We start from the raw sequence: 23,329 nt of genomic DNA on the forward strand, positions 1-23,329 counted from the left end.
TTTAGAACGCTTGTCGGTTGCGGCTTCCGCGTGTAGGGCATGGGTGCGAGCTTGGGAGGGCGGTATATTCCATCGGGGTCTTCAACATCTGAACGGGCGTCTTGGTCCTCGTCGGAGTGCTGCTCATCGTCGACGAGATTTTGGGGATTTGGACGGAAGGCGAGAGGATCTGATAGGGCATATCGGCAAGGAATTGCTATTACAGCGTAAAAAAAACACACCTTCGACCACATCTTTGCCAGAAGGTACTTCTTCAGCAACTCTGACTAGCTTTTCGATCTGGTATCGCATCCTGCTTTCCAGGACTTTTATTTTTTCAAGTACAACGCGACCCTCTATCATAGAGTCAACCAGATCGCCAGCGCCAGAGCCCCGTGCCTCTCGATCGACTGTACTGAAGGGGGAACTGGTTGGTGTTCTCTCTGTTAACGAGTCTCCAGTTGCTCGGCGTGCAGAGAGGAGGACAAGCGACTGCAAGTACGACAGAAGCAGATGGTGTTTGAGTGAAAGCAATGAGATTCCGTCCTTCATATCCATCTCATTTGCAGTTGTTAATCTAGAGCAATGTCAATAAGAGCTGCACCGTCATGGGTACAAACTTTTACTTTTGTTTGAGGGATTGCATCGACTCTCGCACTGATGTCATACTACTAGTCATCTCATCAAGTATGCCGCAAACGACTTGCGAGTCCGCCATTTCGAGCAGGATGGTGCAGCTTGCTGCATACAATGTGGTCGTCGGACCAGGAGGTAGAAGTCTGATCTGACGGCTCGAGTGAATTCGACAACGCAAAAATGTTGGCTCCGGCTCCGGCGGCATTTCCCAAAAAGTGTCATGTCAAAACGGTTCACCCCAAAAATACTTCTCGACTACCACAAAAATGTTGACAAGTCGCTCAATTGCAAGTAATCAAAGCACAGGTGCGTGTAGCAAATTTTGTAACAAGTTGTGCGTGAACCTCCCTATAGAATATAAAATCAATCCGCTGTTCCAGCGGAATCTTGTCTCACAACGATTTCACAGCCTTGTGCAATGTCACCGTAGCGCGCATGCAGTCCAATATCCCTGAATATCAACCAGGTTGCCGTAAAAAGCAGACACGATCTGTTGGAGGACCCATGAGAACCCCTTTAGAACCCAGGTCGGCTGAGGCCCAAACTTGTCCGGACACGTTTTGGGGATTTTTGTCCGGATGCCGTCCTGGGTTCACCTGAGGGCTGAATTTTGTCCGGACTCTGACCCAGGTTACCAAAAATCTCAAAAATGCGTTTTTTCTTATTCTAAGTAGCTAGGTGTGTTTAGAATAGCCACGAGAAGCAAAAAACAATCAAAAATCGCCTTCTTCATCCCTCTGTGTGGCCCCGTTCCTCGAAGTCCTCCATCAGTGAATTCATGAGTCCGTGATATTGTAGCCGTGAGAACTATAGAAGGATACAATTTTGCTCTAGGTAAATATTGCTATGTCTACTGCGATAAATCTGAGTTGTTGGTACATAGCCATTAATGTCTGCAAATCTAGATTATCGCGAGGAGTTGATGATAAGGTTGTGACGTCGTAGCGTGACGGCCGGCAAGAGATGGTAGCGTAAGTGTGTCTCCCTTTTTGAACATTCTCATTCTTCAATATTTATGATGTGAATTATATGTCTATACAAGACTTTCTCGTGGAACGTGGTGTTCACATTGGTCACCAAATCTAGATTAACACGCGAGTTTGTGACAATGTTGTGACAATGTACCATTGCTGCCTGTAAGGGCCAGTAGCGTGAAGTGCATACGTTTTCTGAGTGTACTTATTTTTCTTTCGTTATGTTTCAACTATAAGGTTATTTATGACTTTTCGATAGACTACGCCTTTCAACCAGGTGTCGGTGTTGGCGACTAAATGCATTCCTCCAATAGTTTTGGCATTTGAGTAGTAAATGTTCTGCGTTAGAGACACAAAAAGAAACAGACCAAATAATAACTGTCAGAGGAATTGAACTCAGGAGCTTCCTGGTAAATAAATTCGGGATACGCGACATTCAACCATTATACCATGGATGCTCAAGTTTTGTTGATCCAACGTGACATATACTATTCCGGTAAATGCCAGAGACATATTTTGCCCAAATCAGGACATTTCTCTCAAACGCGCTAACTCAACATTCGACGAGGGTGATCAATCTGAATTGGATTTTCATATCTACTACTCTAGTACCAGTATGAATAACAATTCTGATGTTGATGGAGGAGTCAGAAACCAAAATGGAGACCAAGACCAAGACTGAGATCACCAGGTACGTCGAGGATTAAAAAAAACCATTTGCTACTCACCGATATTCGACAGATTCCCGGACACCTTTTGCAACTCGCACTGAGGCCTTGGAACGTGACGTTCATGATGTCCGGAAGGCAGGTGGTGAGTGACGCATTCATCAGTGAGCCACAACACTGACCTTGTTGAAGGAACTGATGTATATTACATGGGCAGCCGCACGAAACCGCGTGCGTCAACAACTCTACAACCCCAACTTACCATTTCAACCCTATCTGCTGCCTCCGGTCTGGTCAGATGAAATGCGCGCGATGATGGTGCTGTGGATTGCGAGAGAGTGCCGGATTTTCGAGATGGAGATAGAGGAATTGGAGTGTCTCCTGGGACTCAGAGGTGCGCGTTAGTGCTTCTAGGTAAGCCGGGTTAAAACTATAAAATTCTGAACGGGCTTACGAGTATCAGACCGTACGCATGAAGAGGGATGGAAGTTCCAAGAGGCTGAGAATGAAGTTAAGTGGCTGCCCATACTGGACACATGCACGATACAATGTAACACCAAATACTCCCCACATACAAATTTTATGAAGTCGTAGTTGCTGCCTTCACGCCACAACTGTCCTTCTCGGGGTGCTTCTCATGGAAAAGCAAGAGGAGGGACTCAATCGGACTCTTGTTGTGTGATATCTGGTCCGCGCTGTGTTGGCTGTACTTGGCGAGTTTGAGCGCAGTATGCTTGGAAGTAGTGCCTCGAGAGGGTTGTAGGACATCAGTGATGAGGTTGAGAAGTGTCGATTTTCCGGCACCGTTTGCACCGAGGATGGCTACACAAGAGTCCATACTACATACGAGTGAGCTGGACAAGACCCAAGGTAGAAAGAAAAGACGTACTCCATACAATTATTTGTACAAGTAATCTTCAGGATTGCCTGAGTATGAGAAGGCGACTTCGTCGAATGCAATGATAGGAGGGAGTTTGCGAATACCCTCGAAGTGGAAGCGCAGCGGTCGAGGCATCTCAACTTTTTCGACGAGTCCCACCACCTCCATCTTGTTGGTGATGTTTTGTTTCGACTTGGCCTGCTTGACGAGGTTGGCATATGTACCAGTGGAAGCGATGAATCTGATAGCATTCAGTCAATGGCAAACTGCGAGAAAGAGATAGACGTACTTTTGATGTGGGTTGTTTCTTCCTCCTGACGGTCGGATTCACCTCGTTCTTCTGCTTAGTGCGCACACAGGTAGTGTGGTTACCAGCATAGTAGACGAGCTTGTTCTTTGTCGTCAAATCCATGACGTTAGCACAGACTGAGATGATGAAACCTTGCAGATGCGAGGTGATAACGAGAACGTCGTTGTATGTTGATAAATATTCTTCAAGCCAAACGACAGCACCGAGATCCAAATGGTTCGTCGGCTCAACAAGGAGGAGCAGATGTGGCTTAACAAAGAGTGCACGTGCATACGCCAACCACCACTCCTATCTTTTGTAGGATGGAAGCCTGTCTGAAGCCAAGATGCCTCCAGGGCGGCGTCATCAACATCATCTGCGATGCTGAGATCTTCAATGCGCTTTTCGAGTTTAGCGACCTTTTCGCGAGCGGAGGCCACGATGAAGTCAACAGCGTTGACATCGGACGGTTCTGTCTCACCACGGAGGAGGTAGATGTCAATCTGGTGGAATTTCAATGTCGCGCTCTGCGCTGGAGAGGAGGAAGATAGACTAGGGGGAAAGTGTAAGATGATAAGATACAGAAGGAATATGAAAGCGTACCTTTCCAGACTCATTCTCACCCAATAGACCATAGTGCTGTCCATAGTTGATGGAGGTTTCTGCACCCTCGATGATGAGCAGACGACCATGGAATGATAACATATAGGAATCAATTTTAATATCCCTGCCTTTCAGCATCTGAAACAAGCACTCCCGCTGCATTCCTATAGCTGGATCAGCATCCTCCATCACAATAGACATGATACACACCTATTGGTGGCAATCTGGAGCTTGGCCATGGATGTCAAGTCATCCGTTCTGTTAGCGTCAGAAATGCTGGTGAGTGCAGAGCGAGACATGCTGCCTGGCACAGAGTCGTTGTGTATAGACGTCGAAGTTGTGCCATTGTGCTTTGCAAATTGCCTTGCGGCCTTCTCTGTGAGCCTCTTCTGCCTTCGAGGCCTCCCTCAGTGCCTTCAGGGCTTGAATCAAAGATTTTGCTCCATGCGGCGATCGACTTGCAAGTCTTCCACCAGTCCAATCGTTGTTTGTGGGATATGATATATATGGCCTTTCATATATGCAGGCGACCGTGGTACTAAAGGGCGACTCCCCAGTCACTTGATCAGATGGAGGCATGCATGGGGCTCTAACATATTCTCATTCCCACGCTTTAGCGACGTCATGCACAGCGATATTGGCTGTAGCACGGGCCATGATTGCCTTTCGTTTCGGATGGTCATGTCTTGGCAGAGGCGGCAATACTACTAGCAACGACGAGAGAAGAGGTGAGATGAAAACATACTAGTCCATGCGACAACTTGTAATGGTTGAGTGCAAGAATTTGAACTTCAAGCAAATGGCTGATAATGTAGTAAATGGCACATAGTAGGGGTAGATTTGAGACTAGAAGGAGATACCATAAAGCTTGTCGTCAAGTTCATCTCCATACTCTTCACTGTTGTCCTCCCCGACTCCCTCGACCAGCTCCCCATCACTAAGCTCATCATCCAAGTCATATTCTTCCTCGTCCTCGTCAGAGTCATCGCTGCCCTCTTGTCCATCGTTGCATTTGTCATGACCCTCACCTTCGCAGGTCTCTTCACCATCAGCATCCCCCTGGTTACCACCGTTTACAACACTGCTGTGCACCAAATGAGAGCCGAGGCAATCTTTAATGATCTTCCGCAGCATGGCAGAATGCCCAACGCCAAAGTGAGTATAGCGCATGTACATATCTCGATCCACGAATCTAACTCGAAGCTTGAGGCTTGATGCGCACAGAAAGAGGTACTTGGACTTACATCCCAATGTAATACTCCTCCCAATCATCCAGCTCCCCCCCAGGGCGTGCCAACGACTCTCCGTGATGAAGCGAGCTTACACCACGTCCTGAGGCGAACACAGGAATTAAATGTGCCCCTCGGATTACCTGTCCTGGATCGAGGAACCTGAAAGCATCCCGATCCGACTCCTCCACAAATGCTATCTTTGGAAGATGAGCATGTTTCATCCCAGACTTATAGCTTCGCAAGCCTGCCAGCCATCTAACCCATAGAACTTCGAGGTGTCGCTTCACTGGTTGGCCCCCATTGTTGATCCATACAACCATGTGGTATATGCCCAATACACAAGCATACCAGTAGGGGTGACTAGGCCTTGTCTCCCTGGAAAGCACCATAACGTCCCCATGGGTCCTAGGATTAATGGTGTTGTGCTCACGCCGTAAGTCATAAGTCGTGTAGTGTACTTGCATTGTTTGAACCAAGTAGATTGTGTTGTTTGGGATGATGATCGAGTTCCATTCCTCGTCCGTGAAAATGTGATCGCAATAACCAATCTCCAGCTCCCGCAGCCTATATAGGATATGGTCCCTTAATTTTGGTATAAAATTCTGATAATGGGTAAATTCTCAGGTGCCTCCAAAATGCAATGATACTCCCACCTGAAGGGCTGGATCACCATCGTGTGATTGGAGAAACAAAAATAGGTTGACCGGGTTGTTCTGAGTAGTTGCAATATGGTGATGCTTCAAGTTGTCATAGGACGCCAATGAGGGAGCATGGGCTGGTTGTTGACTGCTAGAAGAGGGTGAATCACCAACCTCTCCCACACGCCGTAGTACACGGCGCCTATGCTCGTGCTTAGCTAACTGTGCTGGAGTGTCTAACTTGTTAGTGAGCGGATAAAATGCCTTTAACGCTCTGTGAGCGAGCTCTCCCTGGTCAAACCTAATGTCAGGAGCGCGATATGAAAGTAGACAGTACATACAATCTGAGTAGTGAAGGAATCTGTGGTCCCAAAGAGCTTGATGGTTCTCACATAGTCCCCCATCGCATGAAACTTATATGTACCTAAATTGAACTTCTTTGTCCTTGGCCCACTGGATTGTGGAAGAGAACCATTTGCTTCCAAGCGTTGAGCAGCTTTGCGTTGGCGAGCCGCTTTCTCCTTAGGTAATTCGATGGCGTTGAAAGCAGCACAGGTAAAGGCTCGAAACTTCCATAACTTCTGCAACAGCTTCTTAAATGTTTCTTTGAGAAAATTGACCGTAGACTCAGAGTGAAGCCTGAGCTTGGCAAGCGCATGCCATTTGGCAAATTGATACAACAGAGACTGCACCATTGCATCATGGTCATCGGGGAACAACCCTTCGAAGACTGGAATGGCACACTAATGATGGACTGTCAGCGGGTCGAATGCAAAAAACGGGTAACACGACCTGTAAGATATCTTCAAAATCACGAGCTGCCAGTCTTTTCATCTCAGATGTATTATTTGAAAATCTGCGAATTACGCCAAGACCAAAGGTTGGGACCTGTCGAAACCTACAGTAGGATGGAGGTGTGTGAACCTGTTAGTGAGCAATGGCACCCCTTAAGATTTCCTCGTACCTGCTGTCCAAAGCTGCAACAAGCTCACTACCCTGAGGAAGGGCATAAAGAAGCCTTATAAGATGTGTGAACAGGGCCTTCCAGGTACCCAGTTCGCACTCGTGCATGAAGTCGACGATGAGCATGCAGAATGGGTCAAGGCCTAGAGGTCCAAGTTTTTCGACAAATTGGTTCTGCGAGTAGATGGTGAGAGCCGATCACGAAATGGGAAAAAGTCGCTTACCAGAGTAGGTATCCACGAGCCCTCTCCAAGGGTATGTTCTACCTTTGCGCCGTCTACCGTGTTTCCCCCAGCGTAGATAAATTCACAAGCCCTGACAACATTGGCCATGACATAAACTTGAAGGTTGCTTATATGACTTCTCATGTCCCTCGCGAGTCCGAGAAAACTAAACGAGATTTTGGGTGTCAAGCAGCGAGGACACAGGCATAAGCCCATGTCCTTGATAGTTGCAATTAAAACCCTGTAGAGTTATGAGTGATTCGACGTTCTTTAGACCATAGATGGACGTACTTTTCAGGATAATCAGCGGAGTACGTGAAGATGCGGGGAAACACCCTCCACACCACTCTGTCAGCACATTTCAGAACGATACCGTGGCGGTACGCAGAAAGAAAATCTTCATCCAATAGGATCTCCCAGCAGGAATGAAACAGTTCTCTACGACAGTGGGCATGAAGGGACGTCATGCCCATCTTCAATATGTGAGATAAGCTACTGAGTACATCTTTAACACCGTCGGGAAGCTGCCATTGCGCTGTCAACAACGCTATAGACATGTCAGAGAGTACTCACTGAGGGTAAAAACCCCACTAGGTGGCATGCCCCTGATAAGGGTGATGATTGTGCATATTTTGTGAGATTACCAAAATATAGGTAGAGCGGCCAGGCCTTCGCAGTCCCAAAGTTTGCCAAATGAGTAGCGTCGGAAAAAAACATGAGACCCGCGATGACACGCTCGAGTGAATGCCCAGGTTCTTTTGGTATCCTCTGAATACTGTCCTGAGCGTCCAGCCAGGCATCTGAAGTGTACAGCTCATCATAAATTCGTTCTTGATGGTCATCTAAAGGATCTTTCCATAACCGTTGGAAAAGGAAGAGATGGAATGCTCCCGCCTGTGCATCCACGAACACCACACGTATGACTTCAACAAGAGGGTGATAATGAAATCCGGGGATGGTATAAGGCTGAGACCCATCCTCCTTTGATTTTGTTGGAATGTCGATAGTGACACTAGTCTGAATCCAGTCGTCTGGAAAATTAACTCTACTTCCACTCTCATGCTTGTCTAGTTCTCACAAGCTTCGCTTCACTGAGAAGTTCTCGAGGTCCTTACAATCAAAATCTTCTGCCAGTAGGACATCTCTGACCAGACGCGAGACCTTGGTTTCAGATAACCTGCTACTGCCTGAATTCATCCAGGAGATAAGTCAATAGATAGTCATGTTAGCGAAGGGGTAAGGCGGCGCGAAGACATTTGACAAAGGGCTTGGATCAGCTTCATGGATAGCTGTGGGAGACATTCTTGCCAGTAGCAAAGATGGAATGAATTGGTCTGGCTCAAAAGAAGGACGGCGAGGGTAGAGCCGACATAGTCCAAATAAATTGAAGCAGGTCTGGAGGGTGTCCCTTAGTGTTAAGAGAACACGTTGGATTCTAGATTGGGCAGGTAGTGAAGCCGTTCGGACTGATGGGATGTCAGCACTATCAGAATGATTCAGGTCATCGTGCGAAGATTCAATACAATCAAGAGATCTAGGAATGCGTCTCATTGGGAGTGCGAATTCCTCTGAAAGGTTCGAGTAATTCGTTAAAAATATATGGAAGACGATTGCCCACAGGGATACAAACCTGAATCCTCGTGATTATACTCCAACACGGTTCCAGAAACACTCGCCATCTCTACATCAATTTGTCGCTGCTCTGAGTCGAGGGTGCATTGTGAGTCAGCGAGACAGGAGGCACTGGTACATGACCCATGAGCCATAGAGATTGCCCCAAGGAGGCCGTGAGGTGCAATTGGTTTCAGACTTGGACGGTCCCTCACATGCCAGGTGGTCAAGATTCTCTGATGTTTAGTATAACTTTAGCAGCTTTCGAAGTGGGCAGTTAACTATCGCGACTCACTGAGGAGCTGCTTGTTGAAGAGGCTGTTGGAACCAAATGACTGTTGGAAAGAAGCACCGCCTTCACGCGGTCTTGTCTCCTCTGACTCGCAAGGCTGCTTGCTCTCTTATAGAAATGACAAGTTTCGCGATGCCTGCCGAGTCCGCGACTGTCTGTTGGCCTCTCCCAGGAGCATCCCAGAGCATTGCAAGATACCATCAAAAAAAGCAAGAAAAGTCCGATACAACTTGAAAGTATTTCGGGGCACATGGCAAACGGTTGGCTAGCAGTGGAACACCTTCAGTACTAACATGAATGTCTGCGAGAAGTTAGCACTAAGTTCTAACTACAAGCTTTGGCGAAGCTATAGTAGTACTACTTACTTTCAGTTGGGTGTCACTAGGTACCTGTAATACAGTTACTAGTCACTGGTCGTTTACTACTAGTGTTATCATTGGCACGTACGACCGTGACTGGACGAGAACACCGTTGCTATGTACTACAGGGTACTCGACGAACCAATCCGAAATCGAGCATACAGAGTTGTATTTCTTGAAAGACAAAGAACAGTACTAGCTAATACTATTTCAAACTTGCGAGGTAGACGAGGCGTAATCGTACATGGTATCAAGAACAAGCCACCAGTTTATCCACCACGATTCCTGCGTGAACACAATATAACTTGCATAAAGGGTAATAATATCTGGAAATATGGTGACTAGGGATCATCATCAGGAAAAGCCGTACGCACTAATTATTCACAAGCTGCTACTGCTCAGTAGAACGATCGGCGAGTATGGCGAGTTCAGCATCAGCCAGAAGGAAAGATTTCTTGTCGTTGTCGCAGGTTGCAGCAGCATATTCCGCCTGTGCAGTGGTAGCAGGCAGTGTCTGTTGTTGAATAAGAATGTCCAATAGCCAACGCGATTCTCGATCTGCCATGATAAACTCTGTTTCTGATTCATCACGCAAGGAGAGAAGGAGGGTGTGCAGCCTTTGGACCTCCGCAACCTCCCAGCGCGCAGTGTACCAGCGCATGCGTTTGCGTTCCCGAACAGCCTCCTTGTAATGAATAGCACAGCGAACAGAGTCCGCGCTGAGCCGCCCTATATGGCTAGAGTAGATATCCTGAACCTATAAATGACACATATTGAGATCTGTGGTATATGGTTCAAAACATGGCTTACCCTCTGGCTCACTTTCTCCAGTGAATGCTCGTCATTGACAGGTCTGCCTAAAAATCTGTCAAAATAATGTTGCTCTTCGAAAGAGGTGATCGTGGGATAAAGAGAGAAAGCGTCGGTGTTGTCAATCTTGGGAGAACGATTTGGAGTCGGCGATGCAATCCCAGCAGAAGGGTTGGCGACATAACATGCGCCGCAGGATTGCTTGGATTGAGGTGTCAGCGGGAAGTTATCGTCCTCCGCATCTGACACATTGGTGCTGCTAGTAGCTACTGTCATTTTTATGAGTTAATCCACCACTGACACATTATGAGCCATCAATACCTGATGCTAATATAGCTGACGATGGAGAGCTCGGAGGAGAGCTTGAATAGCGGCTGGGAGCGCTCTCAATGGAATTGCCAGAAATATGGCCAAGCCGCTGGGGGGGCTCAACTTGTTGAGGTGTGGATGCAAAGCGCCGAACATAGAGCTCCGAGTCATCATCCATGCCACGGCTGAAGCAGGATGAAGGCTTAGCGTCAAGGTCATCACTACAGGATGGAGTCAAACTGAATCGCAACATGTTCAAAGGTCACGGTGGGTACTTGGATAAAGTATTTGGATTTTCGGTCTGTAAGCGATTGGTAAATATGTCATCGGAGTTTGAAAGGAACTTCGCTGAATGACTTGATTCTTCGATTATTGGCATTTACACTGACTCCCACCTGCCAGTGCTTGTCAGACTCCTCGGACAATTATGGGCTGCTGGCTCGAAAATTCGACAGCCAGTTGCCTGAGGAGGAAATGGAGCAAACTTATTTTGACAAGGCGGATATGATCGGATATCTCAGCACATACCAAAAATGGGAATCGATCTGTGTTTCCAAAAAGGCCTGGTTGGATATTTGCCAAATGGATCTTCCTGAAGTGGAGCCCTATACTAAGCACCTACCAGTGAGCCTGGCTGCGCATATGTACATAGCACTATTGGGCGGCCTATGCGTCGAATCCATTGGCAGGACCCTACTACATGCTGTCATGTTCTGTATTGTACGTCACCCGGGCCAGTCATACGCTCAACTATAAGAGCTCACCGGTCAACATTAACCTCAACCCAACTTCCTGACAACTGCTGACTTGAACGGTAACATGTTTAAATATGACCGTGAGCATCCTGCCAGTCACAGTGACTCGGATGCGGCAGCAACTGTGACCACACCCTCTTGGGTCAATCGGGATACAATTGTGCATGTTCAACTCGATCCGAGTCCCCGACTTGGCGTATCTGAATTTTCTACTAGATCCGTGGTAGTGCTTGGTCCCACTAATGGTACTACTAGTAGTACTGGTCCTGGTATAGACTCGGATGGGTCGTTCTGGGAGCCCCTGGAACCTGAGTATCAAGAAGAAGAAGAAGAAGAAGAAGAAGAGGTAAGTGGCCACTCCCCGGCGGTTCCTTCGCTTGCGGTGACTCATACTCACGTAGTACATCTCTTACTGGCAGTCGCAGGAGACTATTGAAGTTATTCTCGCTTCTCGTTCAAGTTTGGGAGTCAAGGAAAATGAAAGAGCTGCAGCCGCCGTCACGACTCCGAGTCTGACTCGGAAAATGGTAGGTGCATAATAGTAGCAGCTGTGGATTTCGTTGTGCTGATTCAGATGAAATCAGAAAGCTGACTCAGTGGAAAGTTGCAAAGTCATAGTATGGGCTCAACTTGAAGCTTCTTGCACAGCGGCTGGTACTACCTGTCAGATTCGCAAGAGGAAGATCAACAAGACGGTCGACGCCAACTTGAAGCTGCCGCATTACGGTGACAAGGAGAACGTATTACTATCTCTGAGTCTGGATCATACTCCAGTTGCTACCATCAAGCGCATCCGGCGGGAGAAAACAGGTACTGATTGGCAGACAGTTCTCAACGTAGTCAAGTATGGCGAAGAACAACAAAAGAAAACACCTGCAGTGATTGAGGACAAGTAGTTATTTAATTATTTGGCGACCTATAGCACACTTGTCAGAGTTACAGTAGTAGGCCTGATTTATTGAAGGAGGCCTAGTGATGAATTTCAGTTGCAAAAACAATGTTCGTAGTTACTCATGTGACACGCTTCAGAATCAGTCACGGTAAACTGGTGGAGAAATTTGAATGACATACTATGGCACCTAATCACAAGCATCAGCTATCTATCATCACATGACGGTCTTGTTTGACCATTTACTAAATCGTAACGGCGCTCGGCTGTGCCAGTCCCCGATACATATGCATCATGAGTTACAGACCTACATACAGTCTCTAGTACAGGTCAAAACGGAACGAACATAACATCGTGTTCACTATCATTCAGCATCTTACGGGACACTAATTATAACAGGTGCACAGTGAGCATATCAGCTTGGCCTCGTTCAACCTCGGCCAGCCGACATGCTCACCACGACAAGAAGCAGCTTAACTTGGAGGGTCCAGTACTTTTTAGCGCGGACAACACTTAGCACAGGGAAGTCAGATTTAGGTAGCTTACATCGTGCAAAAGACAGATAACACAAAGGTATTTTGTGAAAAACATGGAGCACCGTGGACCGTCTGCGGTAGATACTAAATAAACAATCATAGTCGTAAGAAGTATGACGGGGAGAACGCTCAGCTTTCACACTTTAATTCAAACAAAGTCCCGGGATGATGATAGTATCAGACACAGGCACCCAGTAACAAATAAGGGAAGTTTCCATGCATGAAATTGGTCCTCGCGCACTTGACAGGCTGCCGCTGCGCGGGAGCTTCATAATTGTAGCCTGTCACAGGATGGCTAGCCTGAGAATATCAGGAGCTTTGGAAGGAAGAACACCATCTAACAATATTTTGAAAGAAGTCCACCGAAGAATGACAAAAAGCACGAACAGGTAGGCGTATATCTGACTCAGAGGGACACAGGGGCCGTCATGGTGAAACGCCAAAGTTGAAAGGAACGAGGGGGCAGTATTGGGAGATCGGACAAGTCAGCCTGGAAGCCACTGCTCAAAGTCCTATCCGAGTCGGATGGGAAGAAAGGAAACATATGTGAGCATTGAGGGAACGGGAGTTACCACGTGCAGGAAGAAATCAGGTACGTTTGCAGATAATTAGTTGATATGGCTCAGAACTGAGCCACATGTTGTGCTCCTTGTAGTAGTAGTAGCCTAGGGTATGTTGAACATGACATGATGAGTTGTTTATCGATCGAAGAGAGGACTTTTTGGGCCGGATTTCGGCTGCAGTTAGTGAGCCTTGGTTCAATTCGGAGTCACTTCGAGAACTTGCGGAAAAGTCTAGTGTAATGGTCTCATCACCTCATCGAAGTTGATTTTTATCTTACCGTATCACAAGGTGCACGTACTCGCTGAACCCGCTGCACGTAAAACTCAATTCTAGAACCTTCCACCTTCCTCAGGGAGTCGATTCAAGTTCGGCCGAGCCTAATTAGTAAGTATGGAGGGAACCCATATATGAGTCATATCATTGAAGAATCACATGACACGAAGGTGCGCCGACTAATTCAGACCCGTCCAATTGAAATTTCTGCCTTATTATTTGAATTTAACAACATGCGGATGAGTAGTTACGAAATGGAAACCCCTATTTCAATGTCAATCAAAAACGTGCCTTCAAATTGTACCGATACTAAAAGCCAAATTAGGGATGTATGTTTTAGCGCCCACGCCTCGTTGTTCGGCAGTACGGTCACAATCAGTCGAAGTGTTTCATTAGAACTGTTTCCTATCATAGACCCACTGACTCGAGGGTTCAAGTTTGGTTGAGATTATGATGGTGCAATAGCTTAAAGGACTACTCTCGGGTCCTGCGGCTATAGTACTCGTCTGCGGCTGCCAGCGATGTACTCTGGTGCGGGCGATCCACAATACAACTTCATCGATGCGCAAGCGGGTCCAGGCTACCGTGATTCTGACCATCAGCCGCAGCAGCCGGCGCCATTAGCATCCTTTTCCGGGCCTGGTATTCCTGTTGCCGTTCAACACCCCAACTTGAGCTTGGTCACGGTAGGCAGTCAACTTCTACTAAAGTGAATATCTTTTACTCAAAGAGGCCGCCATGATCAGGATTTGGATGCGGACCATGCGGCGGATTATCGTTATCACTACCTCCACGACCAGTCTGAGCAGGAGCCGGTAACGGAGTCCTTCTCCACCCCAAATCATAATCCATTCTTGCTTGATGCACAGGCAAGCGGTCGTCATGATCTTTTCCCCACTAGCTCTGGCAACCAGCTGCCAGCATCACTCAACGACCCATCTGTACACAGTGGCTACCGGTACCCCCCCGGAGATCCTAGTTCTAGTGAAGGGCTATTAGCATCGTCTCCGGTTGATACACTTCCTTACCCCAACATCCTCGATGCCCACGCAAGCTATCGTGATAGCTACGCTACCGTGACGGACACTGGCAATGACTCATCGATGATATTTTCTAATGCTCCGTCCCTTCAACTCACCCCCATCGATCCACACGCGGGCACCATGTTTCCAGACCCCAACATCGGTGCCCGCATGAGCTATTATGACAACTACTCCGCTGGTGAAAACCCCCCAGCCGTTCGAGTCGAGTCGGCTCCAGGTACGATGTCTTACGGGGCCTCTACATTATCGCGCTATCACGCATCCATTGCTTCATACTTTCCTGACTTCTATGCGCCTCTTCAATCCGCTGATGGCGTTTCTATGATGCCTGACTCGGAGGATGTGATGCCGCTTCATGCTGGCCAGCCCTTACCTTTGGATGAGCCTTTGTGCTTTGATGCACCACGTCTCGGGAATCCGTTGCCTGCTGGAGAGGCTTCTAGAAGCCAACCCTCAAGAAAACGTCGTCAAGGTGACCTTTTTATCCCATTTGATCCACGTCAAAAAAAGATAAGGGGTTGGGCGGCTGCTAAGGTAGGCACCTATATTAACAACATACTACCAAAGACTAACAGGGCGACAGGATGTTTCAAATGTTGCATCATCTACCTCGTCCTCCCGGCCCCTCGTTGCTGGGTCTGAGGAACCCACATCTCAGCCTCTCGTTGCTGGTTCTGAGGAACCCACATCCCAGTGGCCCTGGCGTAGGACCTGCGCAATATGACGAGAGCCATCCGATTCACAAGGAGATCGTTGAAATGGCGCTGGGCATTGTTATTTGTTCTGTAGTCAATGTCAGCCCCTTCTTATCCGAGGACGAGCGGAAGCAGGAAGTTCATTCAGCGCTAACCATGGCAACACGTTGCTTTGCGGATGTAGGTGAGGTAGCAGTCCCTTTCAAAACCACTGATATTTCAATGCACATCAACAGATACCGCGGACCGATGGACCTCTGATAATGAATCGACGCTCTATAAAATTCTCTCGGCGCCATCAGCAAACGTTATGGCTATTGCTAGAAAACATGCCCATCACTTAGTTCCACATGGCTATGGGCTACGTCTTCCACTTTCGTCCAATGAATCCGAACCCACGCACCAGGCACAAAGAGCTAAAACTCTTCTAAAGCCTTCGCGCCTCCCCAAATATCTTTTCAAGGCGGGCGGGTTGATTCCTTTCGAAAATGAGGTGATTCAGGACATCGTTCAGAACACCATTGTAGAACTTGGCTACCAGCCATACGTCACTCAGCTGAATGGTATGTATTGTACAGCTGCCGTCGCCGTGCATTGCGTCCTGCTAGGGCTAAAGTATGGTGGGAACGACGATAACGAATTTTCGGCTAAAGAATTCAAACCCGTGCACACCACGCTGATGGACTATATAAAAACGCATATTACACCCCACAAACAACGATCGGAGTGGTGGGAGAATCACAAATCACTTACACTCCGTAGATTGACGGACATATACGCATTCCAGTCGAAACTTAAAGCCGGCAAATGATTTTCATACTCAGTACATATTCAAGTTTCATACAATGACCTGTTTAGTATACACCGTGACAGTAGTTGTCGACTTAATTCTCCTTGAGCTTTAGCGGCGGTCTCAGATTAGCGAGCCAACCATGTGTCACGTGATGGCTGCATATAGTAAAATCTTTGATGAGGGCGCTGAGGCAGGCCTCGAAGGCAGACTCAGAGGCTCACAGAGAAGGCCGCAAGGCAATTTGCAAAGCACAATGGCACAACTTCGACTGTCTATACACAACGACTCTGTGCCAGGCAGCATGTCTCGCTCTGCACTCACCAGCATTTCTGACGCTAACAGAACGGATGACTTGACATCCATGGCCAAGCTCCAGATCGCCACCAATAGGTGTGTATCATGTCTATTGTGATGGAGGATGCTGATCCGGCTATAGGAATGCAGCGGGAGTGCTTGTTTCAGATGCTGAAAGGCAGGGATATTAAAATCGATTCCTATACGTTATCATTCCATGGTCGTCTGCTCATCATCGAGGGTGCAGAAACCTCCATCAACTACGGACAGCGCTATGGTCTATTGGGTGAGAATGAGTCTGGAAAGGTACGCTTTCATATTCCTTCTGTATCTTATCATCTTACACTTTCCCCCTAGTCTATCTTCCTCCTCTCCAGCGCAGAGCGCGACATTGAAATTCCACCAGATTGACATCTACCTCCTCCGTGGTGAGACAGAACCGTCCGATGTCAACGCCGTTGACTTCATCGTGGCCTCCGCTCGCGAAAAGGTCGCTAAACTCGAAAAGCGCATCGAAGATCTCAGCATCGCAGATGATGTTGATGACGCCGCCCTGGAGGCGTCTTGGCTTCAGACAGGCTTCCATCCTACAAAAGATAGGAGTGGTGGTTGGCGTATGCGCATGCACTCTTTGTTAAGCCACATCTGCTCCTCCTTGTTGAGCCGACGAACCATTTGGATCTCGGCGCTGTCGTTTGGCTTGAAGAATATTTATCAACATACAACGACGTTCTCGTTATCACCTCGCATCCGCAAGGTTTCATCATCTCGGTCTGTGCTAACGTCATGGATTTGACGACAAAGAACAAGCTCGTCTACTACGCTGGTAACCACACTACCTGTGTGCGCACTAAGCAGAAGAACAAGGTGAATCCGACCGTCAGGAGGAAGAAACAACCCACATCAAAAGTACGTCTATCTCTTTCTCGCAGTTTGCCATTGACTGAACACTATCAGATTCATCGCTTCCGCTGGTACATATGCCAACCTCGTCAAGCAGGCCAAGTCGAAACAAAACATCACCGACAAGATGGAGGCGGCGGGACTCGTCGAAAAAGTCGAGACGCCTCGACCACTGCGCTTCCACTTCGAGGGTATTCGCAAACTCCCTCCTATCATTGCATTCGACGAAGTCGCCTTCTCATACTCGGGCAATCCTGAAGATTACTTGTACAAATAATTGTATGGAGTACGTCTTTTCTTTCTACCTTGGGTCTTGTCCAGCTCACTCATATGTAGTATGGACTCTTGTGTAGCCATCCTCGGTGCAAACTGGTGCCGGAAAATCGACACTTCTCAACCTCATCACTGATGTCCTACAACCCTCTCGAGGCACTACTTCCAAGCATACTGCGCTCAAACTCGCCAAGTACAGCCAACACAGCGCGGACCAGATATCACACGACAAGAGTCCGATTGAGTATTACTTCCTTGTATCTTCGCCAATGCAGGGCAGCTTTATGGAGTCCTTGCGCCGACGCCTAACATTTTCCTAAACAGGCATCTGTTCTGGTGAGCCCTACAGTGATGTACGTTACAGTACTTAATGTTATCCTAAATAGGCAACGCCGCTTTTGAGTCTACTAGGGTCCGACCGACATATAATATGGGAGCTGGTTAGCTCTATCCCTCGTCTCCCTTCTTCCCTTCTTCCCTTTATTATTAATTTTATCTATTCTGTCTGTCTCTATGTCACACAAGGGCAGCACATCGGAACCGCACGTCGAGGATCGGCAGGACAATCGCAGCCAACGATCCCAGGCAGCTGAAGTATCTCTGCAGGCTCGACAGAGACGGAAAATTGCGCAACTGGAGGGGAAACTTGTGACTCTCGAATCAGGACGCCGATCAAAGAAAAGTAAGTCTACTATTGCATGTATAGAGTTGGCTTCGCTCACTATCTGCAAGGCAGACGAACTACTATGTGTCGCAAGGAAGAGCGATCAGGCGTATTGTTACTCTATTTGATACCATCGAGGACCTTATCACCGAAAATGACCGAAGGTATGAAGTTGAGGATGACGCAGAATCTAGCCTCGAGTAAGTCTGTCGCCTTTGAAAGCTCCCAGTGAACGCTACTCACCTGCATTTTCATGTAGTGAAGACCGGCTACAGATAGGGTATGTTACCCTTACGACCAGCTTTGTCGTGGCTCCCTACGAAGGCTACAGAAATGGACTATGACGACTACTCACACATGTTGAAACTGGTTTGCTTTTCCTAGGATGTTGGTGGTCAGCTTGGTTGTGACGATTCTTTGTTTAGCTTCGGCAGGGGGCTGACAGTGCTCGAGGTGACGATACCTCAAAGCTCAAGGCTCTTGTCGCTGAATGGGTTAACCGTGAATTCAAGCCCGATCCCCCGGTTGACGCTGACGATAAACATTCTCGTGGGTTCACCAACGATGCATGCGGCAAGCTACTCTGCCCAGCTGAGCTTGATTGGAGCAATCCCGTGTAAGTAGTGCACTCGGAATGTCGAAAAAAACACTCACTATTCATTAGCGTCAGGGCAGGGATTCGAGATCGCTCAGATGGCCATATTGTGACTGATCTCTCCTTTCCGGCTTTCCTGTATGATAAGTACACCGCCAATCCGAATGACCTAGAGGAAGGTCTTTTCAAAAGCAGAGTTCTTCTTCAGGTTTGTCGCAGTGGAGTAGCCCGATCGTCGTGGTCTCGAACTCACCGATTTTCAGGCGTACAAAGCTGTATTCACATCACCCTCCTCAGCAAAGGATATCGAAGGGGATGGCGATGGCATAGATGTCATCCAGAACAACAGACGCGCTAATAAGTCTGCCTTCGGAGTCAAAGTCAAGAAACACGTCGCGCAAATCATCAAAATGAAAAAAGTCACTCCTCGCTCGATCGCATACATCGTATGCCAAGTAAGTCTTATTGTCTGGCGAGCCTGACGATAGATGGTGACTACGCGACAGGTTCGATTTGCACTTTCAGTCTGTTACCTCGTGGCGGTCTGTTGACGGCGACTTCGACTATGAACAATTCTGGCGGACCATCGTAGACTTCTTCGAAAGGGCCCCTGGTCGAGCAGCACAGCGTAGGGTTGACGTACTCCTCGAATGGTGGACTAGGTGTGTAATGTATGCTCCCCATTCCAAGCTTCACCTGAAATTGTTATTTAGAAAGGTTTTCGGACGGAACAATCGCAATGACCTCACCAGCACGGCAAAGGCCAACATGTCCGTCAACGCTCTTGCAAGGCAGAGGGCACAGCGCGATGACGCTGCTTTTGATTCGTCCTAAAGCACGGTGATTGGTAGCTTCAAACAGTTGTTTACTTTAAATTCACAATTAATTATCCCTTGGCTTCATGATTGTTGATTGGTGTGAAGCGTGAACATTCGAGTGAATCTAGTGACCATTCTGAAAATACATCTAGACCATGGCTACCCCTGCATTTTATGGTCCTCGCGCTAATGGCAAAATTCAAACTCTGGTTTGCGCATCTGTGAGCTTGTGTTTGATAGGCTGATTCTTAGACAAACAATGAGACTATGCTCATCTCCAAATTTTCTGGTATTCATGCGAATAGCACGATTCAAGCTCTAGGTTTGCGAGATGAACACAATTAGTGATATTTGAGATAGTCAAGTTACGACTGTTATATATAGGCTTTCTATAATATCCCTTTCCAGTTAAGAGAGCTTGTTGCAAATAAATGATCTTGCCTGATGACAATGTAGTCGCGAACACGAGAACCTAAATCAGGGAGGTCCGAATGCCTGCGGAAAGAAGTTCTCCTTACAGTAGGTAAAACGCGCGATTGTCCTAATCCATGGCACAATATAAAACGTGTCCATTAAACAGTAAGTACGGTACTGGGGCAATGCATGACCCACTGTTGTCGAGGCCGGAGGTAAGGGACCATGTCATAAAGATGAAGCGTCCGCGTAAGGCTACAACCTCCTGAGATAGTATCCAAAGCGGAATCACGTGCTGGCTAGAGTGCAGTGGTAAAATATTTTTGCACAATTCACAACTGATATCTCGTGGGTAATCATCACACATCTAATCCAGGTGGCATCAAAATTCACAGCATCCCATATAATCTTCCGCTGCTTACTCGGTAGACACATAGTTGTTCTCTGGAAGATGCTATATTTCATTCCCAGCTTTGAGATTATTAACTTTACTTCTGACGTGGTGGTTGTGAGTCATCTGGCATGGTCCTTAGCTTTACGGGACATGAAATTATTTACTGTTGTTCTCTGAAGGATACCGTATTTCACTCATAGCTTCGAGACTGTGAAGTTTACCTCTGGTGCTACCGTTGCGAGTCCTCTTTCCTGGTGCTCAGCTTTGGCTCCACCTTCCATTTCAATTTCAATTCGAGCAATACGAATGTCTTTTCCAGACCACAAACCTTGCCTAAGACATGACAGACGTGAGTCTCTAGCTTGATCATTTGCTTTGTTATCCATATTTTCTTGCTGCTCGCTCGGCAAGCACATTGTTGTTCTCTGGAGGATACCGTATTTCGCTCATAACTTTGAGATTGTGAACTTCATCTCTGGTGTTGCGGTTGTGAGTCCTCCGTCCTGGTGCTTAGCTTTGGTTCCATCTTCCCTTTCAATTTCAATTCGAGCAATATGAATGTCTTTTCCCGATCACAGACTTGTGTAGAAAAATTAGGAACACTACGTGTTGTTAAATAGTCAAACAAGACCATGTGATGAACGATAACATAATTATGCTGATGCTTGTGATTGGGTGCTATATATTGTTATATATGTCGTTCTAATTTCTCCACCAGTTCACTGATGGCAGCCAAAGCGCAAGTGAGAGATCCCGGTCACCGGTTCAATAGGAGGTGCTGCATAACTTATAAGGAAGCTTCCCACTGGATCAACCCGGAATTGAGCTGGCAGGTTGGCTCCACCATTAATACTATCGCCGAGGTTGCAACTCATCTATATGTGTTCGCTGGCACTCTAAATCAGACCTTCGACTCGGAGTCTACTACATATATACTTACAAGAAATACTGATATTGGCCTCAGCGAACCACGAAGCAGTGTTCAACATTCAGGTTTCGGTAATCATTAAACAATTTAAATCGCTCCACGTATTTGGCTGTCGCGCCAACCGTGGCCATTCGCCCTCAGTCGACAGTACGATGTTTTCTTACCGGTAGTCTCTGAGCGGCCGTTGATTACCTTCTCACGTCAGCACAATTGAGCAGGGGCTGCGGCGTCAAAGGACTCCAATGAATGCATTCCTTGCAGTCCTAGAAAAAGCAAGCGGTAGAGTCCTGCGTACAAATGGCACTACACATAGGAATGATGTTTGTCAAGCATATCCAGTTCTTCCAGGGACAATTGCGAACGCAGGGCTCCCTTTCGCGAACATCTTCCGCACATCCCGAACAAGCTCTTCCGGCCGTTCAGTGGCAGCAAAATGGCCTCCTGTCTTATGATGGGACTCGAAAACAACGTTGTTCGACATGCGCAGCCACCTACATACTCATATTAGTTTCAATAAAGTTGATTGGCAGAAACATACGCTGCGGGTAAAACTATGAGTTCCTTCGGGAAAAACGATGCTCCCATAGGAATAGTGGGGCTTCGACCTAAATCCTCACAATCGCCACGCAATTCAAAGTAAATGCGGAGGGAGGCAGCGGGACCGGCGCGAGAGAACCAGTACAATGATATCCACGTCAGCACTATTTAAAACAGGTGAGCGATATTCGGAAAAGCAAGACTGCTGCTACCTTCATCATCAGACCAGTTGTAATTGTCTGTCCAAAGGACCAGCTTCTCATAGATCCAACCAAGCGTGCCAACAGGGCTATCAGCGAGGCTGTAACCGAGTGTCTGTGGTTGGGTACTCTGTTGTGTGAAGTAGCCATATCCGTTGGTGCGGAACCATTTGGTGCGCTCGATGCCTGCCTTTTCCTCTATAGTCCACGGGGTTAGCAAGAAAGACAAGAAAGACAGGGGCGATTTCCAGCTCGGTGGTTCAGCACTACATAGACGAGAATGAGTCAAGGCATGTGCTGACCGAGAAAATGACATACATTGGAAAGTTGGTGTGCCATGCCTTGTGATGCCTCCCACCATACACAGAAGCCATTTTCCTAGTGATCTGAGGATACATCAACGATAAGTCGTGTCTGCTTGTAAAACATTACTCACGAGGCCACCCCAGTCACCTCCCTGGGTAACTGTAAGAGAAATCAACAAATTCGTTAATTCATCGCGCGATAACAGTTGTAACTTAGCGACATACCATACTCGTTATACCCGAGAGCGATCATGAGTTTGTGAGCTACCTAGGTACACCAGTCAACATGTGGAGAACTTAGCACGTGTGATGAATAATAATCACCTCGACATATTGATTCATGCGAAAGCCTTGTTTGCGGGGAGCCTCCGAAAAGCCAAAACCTGGTAAACTGAGCGCCACAACATGAAAGCTAGGATGTTCAGGGGCCGATGCAGTCAGGAGGGGCAAAATCTTCCCGACTTCCAAGAAGCTCCCAGGCCCTAGTTAAGGTCAGAAAATATTAGTCTGCATGCATACGAGACGACCTACATCCATGGCAAAACAACAGCGGAATGGCGTCAACAGATTCGCTCTTCTTGTGAACATAATGGATATTCAGCGCGCCGAAACCATCCACGTCAATATCGCGGGTAAACATTGGCAGCTCTTCATTGATTTCTTTTTCATGTTTGCGCCAGTCGTACTCGTTTCTCCACCTCTCTGTGAGCCGCTTCATACCCGCCAGAGGTGGGCCATACTTCCACCCCGCATCCTCCAGTTCATCCGGGAAAGTGGCGAGTTCAAGTTTAGCGCGGAGGGCGGTCAGTTTCTCGTCGGGAACGTCAATTTTGAAAGGAGTTTCAGACGACATGGCAGTCAAAGCGTAAGTGAGAGATGTGTATCTGGGTTACTGTAATTCAAGTTCAATAGGAGGTACTGCATAAGGAAGCTTCCCACCCCTGGCACTGCGGTCCCATTACATAATTGCGTCTTGACTCAGACTGAGT

The 23,329-nt window shown here is 47.4% G+C and overlaps 10 protein-coding genes across 10 annotated transcripts; 5 read left to right on the forward strand and 5 right to left on the reverse strand.

Annotated features, from left to right (window-relative positions):
* Positions 1-8: 8 nt before the first annotated feature.
* Positions 9-697, reverse strand: BJ212DRAFT_1479433 (uncharacterized protein; the record flags this gene model as incomplete). Its single annotated transcript, XM_041339875.1, has 3 exons — positions 9-169; positions 222-556; positions 606-697. Coding segments are annotated over 3 exons (588 nt in total), but the record flags the coding sequence as incomplete, so codon positions are not given.
* A 2,458-nt stretch (positions 698-3,155) lies between these two features.
* On the reverse strand, positions 3,156-4,230 carry BJ212DRAFT_1496529 (uncharacterized protein; the record flags this gene model as incomplete). The annotated part of the gene is made up of 4 exons (XM_041341537.1): positions 3,156-3,335; positions 3,427-3,672; positions 3,714-3,929; positions 4,030-4,230. The coding sequence occupies 4 exons, from the start codon at positions 4,228-4,230 to the stop codon at positions 3,156-3,158; spliced, it is 843 nt and encodes a 280-aa protein (XP_041194289.1).
* Positions 4,231-4,875: 645 nt separating this feature from the next.
* BJ212DRAFT_1479436 (uncharacterized protein) lies at positions 4,876-8,228 on the reverse strand (the record flags this gene model as incomplete). Its single annotated transcript, XM_041339876.1, has 10 exons — positions 4,876-5,221; positions 5,274-5,863; positions 5,915-6,190; positions 6,241-6,642; positions 6,692-6,797; positions 6,864-7,036; positions 7,087-7,327; positions 7,378-7,610; positions 7,660-8,148; positions 8,202-8,228. The coding sequence occupies 10 exons, from the start codon at positions 8,226-8,228 to the stop codon at positions 4,876-4,878; spliced, it is 2,883 nt and encodes a 960-aa protein (XP_041194290.1).
* Positions 8,229-9,739: 1,511 nt separating this feature from the next.
* Positions 9,740-10,434, reverse strand: BJ212DRAFT_1298539 (uncharacterized protein; the record flags this gene model as incomplete). Its single annotated transcript, XM_041332710.1, has 2 exons — positions 9,740-10,105; positions 10,159-10,434. 2 exons carry the CDS (start codon positions 10,432-10,434, stop codon positions 9,740-9,742), a joined length of 642 nt encoding a protein of 213 aa, XP_041194291.1.
* Positions 10,435-10,643: 209 nt separating this feature from the next.
* BJ212DRAFT_1298540 (uncharacterized protein) lies at positions 10,644-12,118 on the forward strand (the record flags this gene model as incomplete). The annotated part of the gene is made up of 6 exons (XM_041332711.1): positions 10,644-10,766; positions 10,870-11,091; positions 11,120-11,187; positions 11,325-11,568; positions 11,624-11,749; positions 11,807-12,118. 6 exons carry the CDS (start codon positions 10,644-10,646, stop codon positions 12,116-12,118), a joined length of 1,095 nt encoding a protein of 364 aa, XP_041194292.1.
* Positions 12,119-14,005: 1,887 nt separating this feature from the next.
* Positions 14,006-16,033, forward strand: BJ212DRAFT_1479439 (uncharacterized protein; the record flags this gene model as incomplete). Its single annotated transcript, XM_041339877.1, has 5 exons — positions 14,006-14,170; positions 14,231-15,061; positions 15,111-15,163; positions 15,222-15,406; positions 15,459-16,033. The coding sequence occupies 5 exons, from the start codon at positions 14,006-14,008 to the stop codon at positions 16,031-16,033; spliced, it is 1,809 nt and encodes a 602-aa protein (XP_041194293.1).
* A 133-nt stretch (positions 16,034-16,166) lies between these two features.
* BJ212DRAFT_1479440 (uncharacterized protein) lies at positions 16,167-16,500 on the forward strand (the record flags this gene model as incomplete). The annotated part of the gene is made up of 2 exons (XM_041339878.1): positions 16,167-16,405; positions 16,452-16,500. The coding sequence occupies 2 exons, from the start codon at positions 16,167-16,169 to the stop codon at positions 16,498-16,500; spliced, it is 288 nt and encodes a 95-aa protein (XP_041194294.1).
* A 26-nt stretch (positions 16,501-16,526) lies between these two features.
* On the forward strand, positions 16,527-17,489 carry BJ212DRAFT_1479441 (uncharacterized protein; the record flags this gene model as incomplete). The annotated part of the gene is made up of 3 exons (XM_041339879.1): positions 16,527-16,615; positions 16,667-17,080; positions 17,267-17,489. 3 exons carry the CDS (start codon positions 16,527-16,529, stop codon positions 17,487-17,489), a joined length of 726 nt encoding a protein of 241 aa, XP_041194295.1.
* A 509-nt stretch (positions 17,490-17,998) lies between these two features.
* On the forward strand, positions 17,999-19,578 carry BJ212DRAFT_1479442 (uncharacterized protein; the record flags this gene model as incomplete). Its single annotated transcript, XM_041339880.1, has 8 exons — positions 17,999-18,167; positions 18,218-18,313; positions 18,451-18,518; positions 18,575-18,765; positions 18,814-18,952; positions 19,008-19,199; positions 19,270-19,406; positions 19,458-19,578. 8 exons carry the CDS (start codon positions 17,999-18,001, stop codon positions 19,576-19,578), a joined length of 1,113 nt encoding a protein of 370 aa, XP_041194296.1.
* Positions 19,579-21,486: 1,908 nt separating this feature from the next.
* BJ212DRAFT_1576233 (Alpha/Beta hydrolase protein) lies at positions 21,487-23,260 on the reverse strand. The gene is made up of 8 exons (XM_041342152.1): positions 22,872-23,260; positions 22,665-22,822; positions 22,566-22,608; positions 22,472-22,500; positions 22,354-22,421; positions 22,048-22,301; positions 21,837-21,999; positions 21,487-21,789 (listed from the first exon to the last, which is right to left on the reverse strand). The coding sequence occupies exons 1-8, from the start codon at positions 23,191-23,193 to the stop codon at positions 21,624-21,626; spliced, it is 1,203 nt and encodes a 400-aa protein (XP_041194297.1). The 5' UTR covers positions 23,194-23,260; the 3' UTR covers positions 21,487-21,623.
* Between the last annotated feature and the right edge of the window lie 69 nt (positions 23,261-23,329).

This window comes from Suillus subaureus (genome assembly GCF_016647635.1).
Source record: "Suillus subaureus strain MN1 chromosome Unknown BJ212scaffold_11, whole genome shotgun sequence".
Classification (NCBI taxonomy): domain Eukaryota; kingdom Fungi; phylum Basidiomycota; class Agaricomycetes; order Boletales; family Suillaceae; genus Suillus; species Suillus subaureus.